This window comes from Periplaneta americana, chromosome 3 (assembly GCF_040183065.1).
Source record: "Periplaneta americana isolate PAMFEO1 chromosome 3, P.americana_PAMFEO1_priV1, whole genome shotgun sequence".
Taxonomy (NCBI): domain Eukaryota; kingdom Metazoa; phylum Arthropoda; class Insecta; order Blattodea; family Blattidae; genus Periplaneta; species Periplaneta americana.
In genome coordinates, this window is record NC_091119.1 from 197,495,315 (window position 1) to 197,509,291 (window position 13,977).

Sequence of the window (13,977 nt, forward strand, 5' to 3'; positions counted from 1 at the left end):
TATTTATTTTTTTGCAAAGTCATTAAGGGTGATATTGATTGTGAATCTTTCATAAGCAATATCAGTCTTCGTATTCCTGCTAATGGTTTAAGATTTCATAAATTGTTTTATAATAAGAATCCTAAATCTCTCTCTCCGGTCTGCAGATGCATTAAATATGCTAATTTGCATGGATTCAACTTGGATCCATTTAATGTGTAGTATATCTTTGAGTTTTAACTCACTGATCTAATTTTAATAATTATTTGTCCATATATTTCTTGCATTTGGTCTATTGATTCATGTAGACCATTCCATTATTTCAATTCTCATTGTACTAATTTTATAATTTTATAATTATTATTTGATCAATGATTGATGTAGACCATTATATTGTTTGTATTTCATCTCATTGCCATTTTCTATCATTCATTCTCATCATCATTTGTTGTTTTGTTCTGTTTTGTATCGTGCAAAACTGTAATTGGCCTTGTGCTGTTGTTTTTGCACGTTAATATTCTAAATAAATAAATAAATAAATTATTATTATTACTACTACTACTACTTACTGGCTTTTAAGGAACCTGGAGGTACATTGCTGCCCTCACATAAGCCCGCCATTGGTCCCTATCCTGAATTATTATTATTATTACTACTATTATTATTACCACTAATATTATTATTACTACTATTATTATTATTATTATTACTATTATTATTATTACTATTATTATTATTACTATTATTATTATTATTATTATTATTATTATTATTATTACTATTACTATTACTATTATTATTACTATTATTATTACTGGCGGCCGGGTAGCTCAGTTGGTAGAGCAGCTGGCTACGGACTGGAAGGTCCGGGGTTCGATCCCAGGTGGTGACAGGATTTTTTCTCGTTGCCAAACTTTCAGAACGGCCCCAAGGTTCACTCAGCCTTCTATAAAATTGAGTACCGGGTCTTTCCCGGTCAGAGCGTGGTGCCGACCACACCACCTCATTCTAGTGCCGAGGTCATGGAAAGCATGGGGCTCTACCTCTATGCCCCCCAAGTGCCTTCATGGCATGTTACGGGGATACCTTTACCTTTTTTACCTTTACCTTTACTATTATTACTACTACTACTATTATTATTACTGTTATTACCACTAATACTATTATTATTATTATTATTATTATTATTATTATTATTATTATTACTACTATTATTATTACTACTATTATTATTACTACTATTATTTTTACTACTATTATTATTACTACTATTATTATTACTATTATTATTATTATTATTATTATTATTATTATTATTATTATTATTATTATTATTATTATTATTATTAGATACTGTCATTTATTTTGTTGCATTTGGTGAATGATTAATGTTGACTATTAGATGATTCTATTTTATCTCACTGCCATTTTCTGTCATTCATTCTCATAATCATTTGTTCTGTTTTGTTTTTTATTTTGTGCTAAACTGTAATTCGCCTTATGCTGTTGTTTTGCACATTAATATTCGAAATAAATAAATAATATAAAATATTAATATTAATATTATTATTATTATTATTATTATTATTATTATTATTATTATTATTATTATTATTATTCAGTCTGTGTCTTCAGAGTAAAGAGTGATGACTAGCGTTAAGAATTGCATGCCGTTACATTGCGAAATTTGTGAGAATTTCAAATGATGAAATTTGTAATAATGATACAGATTTTGAGATAAATAATGCTTGTGTAAAATATTTCAAATACTCCCCCAGAAGTGGAACGAAATTTCTCTAGATATAAGGCTGTGTTTTCTAGCAACAGGCAATCATTCTCCTTTGAAAATGTGGTTTGTTATTCACTGCAACAATATATGAAATGAAAAATTATGTAAAACAAAAACGTAATACACCATCATATTAACATAGTGAAATAATAAGACTGATACTTGTCAATGTTATATTAGGTATATTTTCTACAGACATAAAATAGCATGTAGTCAATGATATTGTGACGAAACTGAATAGTTGGAACACGAAATAGGAAAAAATGTAGCAAACAAGGTGAAAAAATACTGGATAAACATTATGGATATGTACCTTATGTATAATTTGTGACAATTTCAAATGAGGAAATTTATAATAATGATACAGATTTTGAGATAGATAATGCTTGTGTAAAATATTTCAAATATGTCTTCATTGTTTCTGCTGATGTGGAACGAAATTTTTCTAGCTGTAAGGCTGCGTTTTCTAGCAACAGGCAATCATTCTCCTTTGAAAATTTGAAAATGTGGTTTGTTATTCATTACAACAATATATGAAATGAAAAATTATGTAAAACAAAAACGTAATACACTATCATATTAACATAGTGAAATAATAAGACTGATAGTTGTCAATGTTATATTAGGTGTATTTTCTACAGACAGAAAATAAAATGTCTTTAAAATAGTGCAATTTTTCTTTAACAAAGAAAATGATGTCTTTAAATTTTTCTTTAGCAGATAGTTGTGCATCGCAGTCAAAGGAGTGGCTTTCAACCACCCAAATGCTGAGGACTGACTTACCGTGATAAGCATGAGTTCAAACGAATGAAAGACACTGCATTAACTCACCCCAACTCTGAGACGTACCGGTACTCAAAGTTAGAGGCACACGAAGTGCACTGGTAGTATAATGGCATATATTTCTCAGGCCTAATGATGGCGAATTACCTTTTACTGTTTTAGTCTTTTCTTTTTTAGTTGTATAGTTATCATTCAGTATGTGTCTTTAGAGTACAGAGAGAAGGCAAAATAAATAAACCATCTTTTATTGTTTTAGTACTCTCTTTTTTTTTTATTATGTTAAGAGATATTATTAAGGTCCGTTGATTTCAACATTTATTTCATTACATTTTATTTAATGCACAGGGTTATATTTTAGACGGAGTTTGTTCGGTGCAGGGTGTATTGAACATCTGTTACTGTTAGTCGAGTGCCTTCCTATTTTACCGACAGTGCCACAATGTTGACAGAGCTCCTGGTGGCAAATTGTCTAACTTTTACTTGGATACCCTGGTCGGACTTTCAGTTGGTAAACAAGGCTCATGCTATGACGTAGTCGACTACTCATCTGATTTTTCGGCTACAGTCGGTACAGTTTCAAGATGGCGAATTGTGTCTTGTTATATGCGGGCTGTGTATGGTGAAATTTTCGTGTCTATTCAGTTTTGAGATGGGGTGAATATGTGAAACTATCAAGGATATTGTGTTAATGTATTGGTGTATATATTTTTACTTTAGTTATTGAACTCTTTTACTGTGGAGCAAAATGGCGACTGATAAAATAAAAGTTGCAGTGCGAGTACGGCCTTTCAATAGAAGAGGTATGCCTATTGTGACAAGATACTTCATGATAGATCATTAGTTTTACACATATAAGTTGTCGTTCATGAAATATTGTATGGAATATCATAATGAAATGTTAAAAGATCGACCTCGTATGTACTGCTTCCATTTCGTGCTAGTACAATTTGCATATGTTTTTTTTTCTATGTAACCTAGCAGAGGTATTACATAAATTTTGATCGAGTTATGCAAAAGAGGTACTGATCCAAATTCTGTTACTCATGCAGTGTACCTTATGAGTATTGGCAAACTTACAGTAAATGCAGTGGTCTGTCAAGAAGTTTGTGTACAATAAGATTGATGTTCTCTGGTGGTTGCCATCAGTTTTTGCAGCCAGATCATAGCTTTTTTGCCACTAAAAAAGAGGAGGGATTACATTTTCTTTATGTTTAAATAGTTTATTATTACACAGATATATACTCATGCCCTCATACTGTACCTAGATCTGCAAAAGAAATTACTAGAAGCCTTGAAACACTCGGAACATGCACATCGATTAGCCTAGGCTACTTTTTAATATGTAAAATTATTTCTTAGGCCACACAATTTATTATTTACTTGCTAGAAGGACCATGGCAAATTGAAACGCATAGCGAAACTATTAATACTTACATTTTAAGATAAAATAAACGTGTGTCTGATTTTCAGGAAGTTGTAATATGTTGATTTCCAGATAGGCACCATGTCATGTTCACCTCTGTTAGGCCTAACTTATATGTTAAATAGGATCCAATAAAATAAAATGATTTTAATATACCTTAATAATTACAGATGATAGATTTTCGGCAATTACGATAAATGCGAAATCTGCCCAAATGCTGTCAAAAAGTAGTAGCTTATTTTTATGTTTAAAAATATGTTAAGTAGTTTTTTAATCCGCGAAATGTACGTGTTTCTGCGAAATAAAAGCGAAATTACATTTTATTAGGCATTTGTTGTTTTTCTTTTTTTGTAAAAGAAATAATCGGAATCTACCAAAAGGCTCCGCCACTATAGGTTCTTACAATTTTTTTTTCAAACGCTTTGATCACTCCTCCATGTTAGTTTTTACACTATGGATAGCACAGGAATGTGACCTACCTGATACCCTCTTTGATGTTAACTGTACCATTATCTTGAGTTGTAAATCAATCTGTCTGGTGCTGGTGGTAGAATACTGGCTGCCTATAGTATCTCTTTAGGTCCTGTGTTCAAACAGAAATAAGTTAACTACGATCAAGTAACAAGATGGATTGGGAAAATCACACCATATCTTTTGGCATAATTCTTAAAATTCACACTTTCACTGTAATTTTATGTTCCTTTGCAAATTTATTATTTTCAATAATTTAAACCGGAATCTCTAGAAATTGCACCTGTTAACACATGAATGACATTGAATTTCTACCACCAAACTTTCCATAAACAAATTATCCATCCCAAAACGCGACAAAATGCTAGGCCTAAATCTCAACATTAAAAGTACTATAAAATACTAAATATGATTTTTAAAGTGCTAAATTTTAATTTTTAATTTGCTAAAATCTACCATCTATATCAATGATAAAATTGTAATCTGAGATCTGATTTAGGACGACACATTCAAGCGTACGAATAATACGTTGTCTTAGTATTTCCCATTGTGAATTTTTAAGAAATTACAGATCATTTATGGCATTCTGCCCTTCTCTTTAATACAGCATTATCAAGAAATAATTCCACTATACTGTAGAACAACTTTTATGAAACACTTGACGTTACAAATACCACAGCATAGTAAAATAAATGAGAACTTTCATAGAAATTAATCAGCATGAAATATTTCAATTGAATTAAATAGAAATATTGGCAAAATTCCATTTCATCCATATTTTTTGTCTAACGAAATTTATTATTAATAATTTACTAGATATGTCGATTACAGATATTCACTTATTATTGTGTTTCTTATTTACATTATCAATTGCCCTTTCTCGTTTGTTTAGATGAATAATATTAATATAGATCTTAAGCTTTCTTTAACAGTACTTATACAAATTCAAAATTTTTAATGTTTTTGCATTATCTTTTTTTGTTTTGTGTTATTGTCATTGTAAACGTTTTGGTTTTATTTGAATGAACGTTATTAACACCTCAAATCTATGCTTCAATGGCTGATAATGACAATATCTTTGAAAAATATTGGAGTGCAAGAGGTCAAATGACTTTATTGTCAAATGCCTGGCATTAGAAAACAACAACATTATTACCTAATTTGTTTTTCTGCTGTAGGCCTATACATATTTCTGGTGACGTGGAAGAAAAGGCCTGATGGCCTTAACACCACCAGAATAATAATAATAATAATAATACATATTTTTGAAGTAATAATTTGTAAGTGTTCAGTTGCCACTGTATTATGGTAAATCAATACGCAATATTTGCATTTGCCTTTCTTCTTGTTGATCGTTTTTGTAGCCTATCGTACAGTTCCTACACTTTAGAGCTGCGACGCACTTTTAGAATCTTTATTTGAACACTGAGGTGATCCTGCCTACAGAAACTCTTTATATGGGTATACACCCAGCTTACAGATTTTTACCAGTGGAAGAACTAAATAGTATCATTAAGGACAAATGTCCATGCTCAGAACGAGAATCGAACCCGGAATCTCATGATTTGTAATCACGAATGGTGGGTGGCAGCTAGATCATGAAGCGGTATGACATGCTTTAGAATCTGCTTATTATATCGTCATTTTAACAGCATTGATGGATAACATCGCCTGTTGTTTATGCAACTAGCAGAGCCTTGATGTATCTAAAGTTGCATTGTATTCTATGAAAGCTACTCCAGATAGTACTAAGAAAACACTGCCGTATTTTACAATCTACACTGACATTAGGTATTCTATGGGATCGCCGCGTTTTTCTGTAATGCGTCCCGTTGTCCCGAGAAAAGACTTTGGGTCAGCTTTCGGTCCCATATTTTAGAGTTGTTGGCCTCGCTAGCGTAGCTGGTATAGCGCTGGCCTTCTATGCTCGAGGCTGCGGGTTCGATCCCGGCCCAGGTCTATGGTATTCAAGTGTGATTAAATGGGGCAGGCTCATGTCAGTAGATTTACTGGCATGTAAAAGAACTCCTGCGGGACAAAATTCCGGCACATCGGCGACGCTGATATAACCTCTGCAATTGCGAGCATAGTTAAATACATCATAATTTTAAATGTTAGAGTTCTAAACTGAGAAAAAAACGGAAACGTTACAATATTTATTTACAAATTCCAAATGTCGCACTTCATCAGTGCAGGTGGCTGTAGAATGTAGATGGGCTATTATGAAAGAATATTATTGTGAGTTATTAATTCCTCAAGGCGTAATGGCAACACCAATTGTGTAGGTGAAGTCTGGGTGGATCTTTTTAAAAGTACTGAAGAAGAACTCTCAAATTTGAAGAGGGCAGTGGAGTTCATTATGTGTATCCCTGGAACAAATGCGTGTGTCGAAAGATTATTTTCACGCATGAACGCATTATGGATGATGAGAAAAATAAATTGTCTGTAAAAACAGTAAAATTAATGCTTGTTGTAAAATCATTCTTGAGTGAGGATTGTGTTGCTTTTCATGACGTGATTCTTCGAAATAAACAATTGTTAAGTGAAATTCATTCTTCAGAGAAATATTGCAACACCAAGGCAGATTGATTTATAAGAATACTAGTGGCTTGTGCAGCAAATGTTGCGAACTAAGTTCATTAGACGTTCAAATAAACGTTTTTTAGATTTATTTTCAGTGAAGAATACCAGACATTCGGAAAGTTATTTGCTTCCATAACAATGAAAGATACTCTCTCTCGAGCCAATACTGAAGAGAACCACGCATATAAATATCTACAACACACCGCCATTAAATATATGAAAAAGACCCAACCCCACTTCATTAATAATTATAAAAATATTTGATTTTTAATGATATTATTATCTTACGTAAGTTTTATAGCTTTCAGTAACATATACTATATATAATATATAGCCGCCACTCAGTAAAATATAGAAATCAAAATCTAATTTAAGTTATTCTCTACATCTACTTATATAACCCCAAAAAGTTTCACTTTCATATCAATATAGCATTAATATGTATAATTAATGAAAAATAGTCACATCATGGCATTAACTACAATAATATTTCATTTCTAATGGTAATAATGTCATCAAACCACCTCAAGTTTTGTAGTTTTTAATAGCCAATACACAGCTGTACCCAGAAAATTACACACCACAGAATCGAACCTGTAAATTATTTTTAGTAAGTTAAGTTTTGAGCTCTAAATATGTCAGAATTCTTGCAGATCATGGCCTTCGTGTAATATTGTTTACTGTAGTGTGTGTTTTGTTTTATTCTGAAATGCAACACGGCCGACTTGATGCTCGCTTCGCTTCTCCTTTACAAAAAAAGCGAAGGTAATATCAAGTCGGCCGTGAATGCAATTAGCTATTTCTCAAAACTGACGACAGATGGATTTTGGAAAATAGGAAAATTATGTTTAAAAATTGACATTTCACTGAAAACTACTATTTTTCCGAAGAACTTTTGAGTTCCAAGTTTCAAAATGAGGGGTCATTTATTAAAATCCGTCCAGCCGTTTTCCCGTAATTTCCACTTGAATAGAGTATTTTGTAGCTATTTCTGTAATAACTTGGTAAAAGCAATTTGAAGGCAGCTTACATAAAGAAGCTTAAACTTAATGCAAATATGCTTCCTAACAATTTTGTTTACTATTTGTTGCTTAGGCTACCCTTAGTAAAGTGTTTGTGTAGTAAACTTTACCACACACATACTTTGAAAGATTGGCATATTTGATGGGTGCGCATACTAAACTTACTCAGTGATAACTGATAAGTGTCCCATATTTTTTTCCAATATGTCTGGGAACCCTATTCTATGGTAGTATACCGCAGCTTTACAACTCTAATAATATGTAGGTATATGATTTAACAGAATTCTTCTTTCATGTTGAAAGAAGTTTTGTGAATATTTTGTGTCCTCCTTCCCCTAAAGATATAACATAATAAGGCTGGTCGCCCAGCCTCTCCCTCCACTCGAATAGTGTCCCCCCTCCCAAGGGCAGTCTGAAAATTTCAGACTGCAGTCATACGTCTTTTCTTACTTCATTTTCATATCCTATTAAAGGATAAAAAATTATGGTTTATTGGAAGTAAAATTGTTATTAATCCAGATGTTTAACCTCAAGTTGTTTTGACCATCAAATTAAGCTATGTTTACAGTAAACCGGGCGAAATTACCACTTCAGTAAGCAGCCATTTTATATTCCTGATCCATTCCAATTTGCTATAAAATCCGTGTAAATATCGCCTTATTTTAATGGTCACCAATGACCGCTACCAAACAACTTTTATAGATTCATGTCTGTTTTACCATGAACTGTTCCAAATTAAGAAACTGTCGGGAAGTGTTTTAATAACTGTAATTTGACCTGATGTGATTAGGTTACTGCACCTCTTTATAGTACATCATTAATTCATGGCATAACAACTTACTTTTTTTTTTCTGTAACTGTATGAGAGGACATTGAACATTTCTATGAACACATTTATAATTTTTTTCCGCGACAGTGAATGAATGGGTCTGTGAGCTTAAAAAATCGATGGCATGTCACCTGATTCAAAGGACACAAAAAGACTAGGTAGTTCACCTGTCTACTTATATCCTAATATTAAAACATACGACGCACCATAATTTTAAGAATATATGTGAAAATATGTGAGGTAAAATTTGATGATAAATAGCGTAGCCGTAGGTCAGGCATCTGACAAGCCATTCACCAAAAACACCAACATTTGAGTCCTGATATTTCTATACGATTGTATTGTATTTATTAACATTCCATGGTATTCATATATTGCTTTACAGCTAGAATATGGAACAAGTCAAAAAACTTAATACTATTATAAAGTCTTAATTTATAGTAACAGTCTAGATGAAATATATACAGACGAGATTTACAATATAGTCTACTAGTACAACACGAAGTTTTAGTATCAATTTCATGTCATGAATTCACCTACAGAATAGAAGGCGTGAGAAATTAGGTACGTCTTTAATTTGGCCCTAAATAATCTTATGTTTTGAGTTTTATTTTTTATATCGATAGGGAGGCTATTAAAAATTGTTACTGCCATATAACGCACTCCTTTTTGATAGCACGATAGACTTGCCGATGGAGTATGAAAGTAATTTTTTTGACGTGTATTTATGCTATGAACTGTTGAATTAGTTACAAAGTTTTCACGATTACAAACGAGGAAGATTATTAGTGAAAAGATATACTGACAAGTCATGGGCATTATTTGTAGTTTTTTTTAAAATAGTCCTACAGATTCCCTACATTTGGCACCTATTATTATTCTAATTACTCTTTTTTGTAATAGAAATATACTGTTACTATCTGTGGAATTTCCCCAGAATATTATTACAAAACTCATTACCGAGTGGAAGTATTGTAATAGTAATATGCGTTACAAGAGCGGTATGTTGAAGTTTTCATGTTCGAGGAAAAGTTTGAAAAAGCGAAACGTAGTTGAGCTTTTTAATTTCCGAGAATTGAAAGAAAACATACCGCTCGTGTATCGTACATTATTTTGTGCGAAGATCGTTTATTACATACCTGAAAGAGGAATTTCTAATTAGTTGCAATGAAATCTCCATCTTGGTTTCTGTTCAATGACGGCAAATTTGCAAAACAAAAATATCTATCTTCAACATTGTTATATATACGTCTCTCTCCCCCCCCGCCCGTCTATGATGAGTCTGAAATCTTGTTGATTTTTTCAGGGGTTCCTTAATGTTACTTGCATCACGAATGCAGTAACTTTAGTGGGATTGTAGAGTTTACTTAATTTTTGCAAATATTTAAAAACAATAATTAATAGTGGAATTTAGGTGAAATTGTAGTGGTAAGTTTCCAATTTATAATTATTACTATATTGAACGTCTTTAAAAATAATATGTTAAAAGCCTAAAGCAGTAAAATCAATATGTCACTTAAGCGGTAAGAAGAGGGAAATTGTTATGTGTGTTAGATTGGGAATACTGAATGTGGAATTTTAGACTTTCCGCGGATTGGTTTTGTGCGGAAACCAAGCACGATCTCGCACAAAGTATATTGTTTTTAAGGTATTGATATTTACTATCTTTTGCACAGATCTAATAGCAAAACAAGCTGAATTTAGTTTGGGGGTAATTTCTTTAATATGATTTTTCCAATTTAACACATCGATTTTTAAGCCAAGAAATTTGGTTGTTGTTGTTTTCAATAGGGATCTATTGTTAATTATTGCGCTAGAAATTAATAATAATGAACAAAACACGTGTGTGGTATGATTTTTACAATTTAATTCTACCATCGTTTAATTTTATCGTCAATGAATAGCATTTTTTGGTTGAAGAGAGAATTAAAATAGAGAACTGCAGTTATAACTACACGAACACACTTCATCACTTTTGTTTTATTTTTATTTACTGTTTGTTATTGTAGAATGTTTCCCGTACCGTCTTTGTAATAGAGATCGGCTTGTACAAAATAAGTTACAATGGACGATTAAATTATGACCAATACGTAGAACCCCTGATCACGTATATACTCAAACTCAATTTCAAAACAGACACCGTTTTCGACAAAATCATGAACACACTCCACACAAAAGGAAACCAGAAGATAGCGCGGGATCTTCACTAGGCTTCGGACAATGACGACTATCACTTCGAAACTAGTCAAACAAGTAATTTCCTAAAAATTTAACATAGTAAAGAAGTTGTAAAGTTAATCAGTGATTATCAGGCTTCGGCCAAGGGACACAGAGTAACCAGTATGAGGTTTAGAGTACACGCAGTATAAATGACGTCATGACCCGTGTGCAGTCACCTGACAACAGCAGCACAGGTGGGTCCGTTGTTGTAGACATATTGCTGCTTGGCTGCGGTACTGTATGTACTGCATCTGTACAGGGTGAAATATATTTTGTGCCGTACTGTGACGGACTGTTTACATGTTAAGACACGTAGTAACGGCGCGCTCCATCTCCCACTCCACTCGACCAACACAACACTATCGTTCGTGCGTTCTGAACTTCATGCGTTTCTGTGCCCAGGACCGGAGCCTGGTGATTATATAAGTGGTAAAAGTGTATATAGAACAATGAAGCCGTATTCCGAAATGACGCAATCCACAATTTTATGGTCTTGCGGCTAGGAACACGTTCTTGACGTGGAATCTGAAAGTGTGTGCGGAACTGAACTGAAGGATTAAATGGAATACCATAAGGAATAAATTTATATTATTGTTTGATATTTGACTGCAATATTTTCAATTTTATGTGCAGTTGAAAATGGGGAGATATTTCTGCCTCACCCTATATATCGCTATTTTGTGCCTTCCTCCCTCCCAGATAATGCCCGTTCATCCCTGTACATATATTAAATGTGCAAAATTCCCACATGAATATACGAGGGCTGGGGCATAATGCGGGCGCGGTTCGAAATTTTGAATTGTGAAAATGAAAGGGCAGGGTATGTGTACCAGTAGGGTAAAGATCAAGTGTCTTTCGTCCTCGGAAAACATCAATACCATCAAGATGTCTTGCAACGTCACCGCAGTGAGATCTGTCCCTGGCAGAACCTTCAGTACTAGCCGTTGTCGCCATCCCGGCTGCAGCGAGACTGAAACACTTGGCCACGTACTGGGGTTCTGTAAGAAGGGAGAGCTACTACGTAACAACAGACATCATCGTGCCCGTACAGCAATTGCCAACCTGCTAAGAAACAGAGGATGGGAAGTACATGAGGAGATTCATTGTGTGTCTGAAGATGATTCTCATAGAAGAGTCGATATAATTGCTATCAATAGAAGAACCCAGAAAGCGATGGTCTTAGACCCTACGATTTGCTTTGAACGAGACACGAATCAAGCACTGCAGATAAATGATGACAAGCGAGCTAAATATGTACCTTGTCTTCCATACCTCAGTGAAAAATATAGCATTTCGCTTTACAACTGGGATGTTCCAGGTTTACTATTTGGAGCGAGGGGTTGTTTACCAAAATTTACATGTAATATCCTTAAATCCTTTCAAATTCCCTTTTATGAGGGTCAGAAGATTGTAATGGAAATTATGAAGGCCTCTCTTCAAATTCTACACCATCATCTATATGTTAACACGTAAATTTTTATTTTAACATACAAATCAAATCATTATTTTGCTCGTTTCATTTCCCTTTATCTTTTGTTTGTTAATTCCGGATCCCAGTGGTCAACCTCACTTGAGGACGGATGATTTTAAATAAATCTTAGTAGTGTCACAGCATCATGCTACTTGAGAAGACAGGGTAATTACGTGCATGTGCTATTTGAAAGGAAAGTATGTGTACTAGTGGGTTAGGGTAGGGATCAAACATTCATAAACGACACATCATCATGCTACTCATATTTATTACGGCAGTTGGAATAGCATCACAGCACACACATCCATCTTAAAAACTAATGGGGTTTCATTTATTGTGCATGGCGGTCGACTCATAACTGCCTTGCGCATTACACGTAACGTCGCTTTCTGTGCCATAGCCACATCACACTGCCATCTTCGTAATGATGCGACCACATACTCGTACTATGCATGCACGGCCCGGCGGTCGACTCACAACTGAATTCATATTGCGCTCTGGCAATAATCATACATCATACTGCTATGTAGTGATGTAACGACATATGGATACCATACGATATACACCTCATGATATCGTTTAACTTTTTAAAAAGTAAACAATAGTTTTCGAGGCTTATTTTGGGGTTTCGTAACGAGCTGTTTTTTTTACGATGATGGGTTGTTAGCCTTTCGCCCAACCCCCAACTAGAGGACCACCCCTCATCGGCTCTCCGCGATTGCTTATTCAATATATTCGCAGCTATCCTCCATATCTGGAGGCCGTCTCCTCTAATAATTTGCCATGGATTTGAGGGAGGTGGGATATGATTGTAGAGATTGGATTAATCTTTCTCAGGATAGGGACCGATGGCGGGCTTATGTGAGGGCGGCAATGAACCTCCGGGTTCCTTAAAAGCCATAAGTAAGTAAACAATAGTTTCCATGTTTTATGTTCCAACCTTCGTATGTGAAGATAAGGAATATAATAATAATATTTACCTACCTACTTACTTACTTACTGCCTTTTAAGGAATCCGGAGGTTCATTGTCGCCCTCACATAAGCCCGCCATTGGTCCCTATCCTGAGCAAGATTAATCCATTCTCCATCATCATATCCCACCTCCCTCAAATCCATTTTAATATTATCTTCCCATCTACGTTTCGGCCTCCCTAAAAGTCTTTTTCCCTCCGGCCTCCCAACTAACACTCTATATGCATTTCTGGATTCGCCCATATGTGCTACATGCCCTGCCCATCTCAAACGTCTGGATTTAATGTTCCTAATTATGTCAGGTGAAGAATACAATGCGTGCAGTTCTGTGTTGTGTAACTTTCTCCATTCTCCTGTAACTTCATCCCTCTTAGCCCCAAATATTTTTCTAAGAACCTTATTCTCAGACACCCTTAACCTATGTTCCTCTCTCA

At 34.1% G+C, this 13,977-nt stretch overlaps 1 protein-coding gene across 4 annotated transcripts in view; it reads left to right on the plus strand.

The window, feature by feature from the left end:
- Positions 1-3,054: 3,054 nt before the first annotated feature.
- The window catches only part of Khc-73 (Kinesin heavy chain 73), a 734,708-nt gene continuing 723,785 nt past the window's right edge, over positions 3,055-13,977 (plus strand). For 3 of the 4 annotated variants that reach the window (XM_069822453.1, XM_069822454.1, XM_069822455.1), the window contains exon 1: positions 3,055-3,351. In XM_069822453.1, the coding sequence (XP_069678554.1) occupies positions 3,297-3,351 (55 nt within the window). In that variant the 5' untranslated portion in view covers positions 3,055-3,296. The remainder of the gene's footprint in view (positions 3,352-13,977) is intronic. The other variant, XM_069822456.1, reaches the window with a different exon arrangement.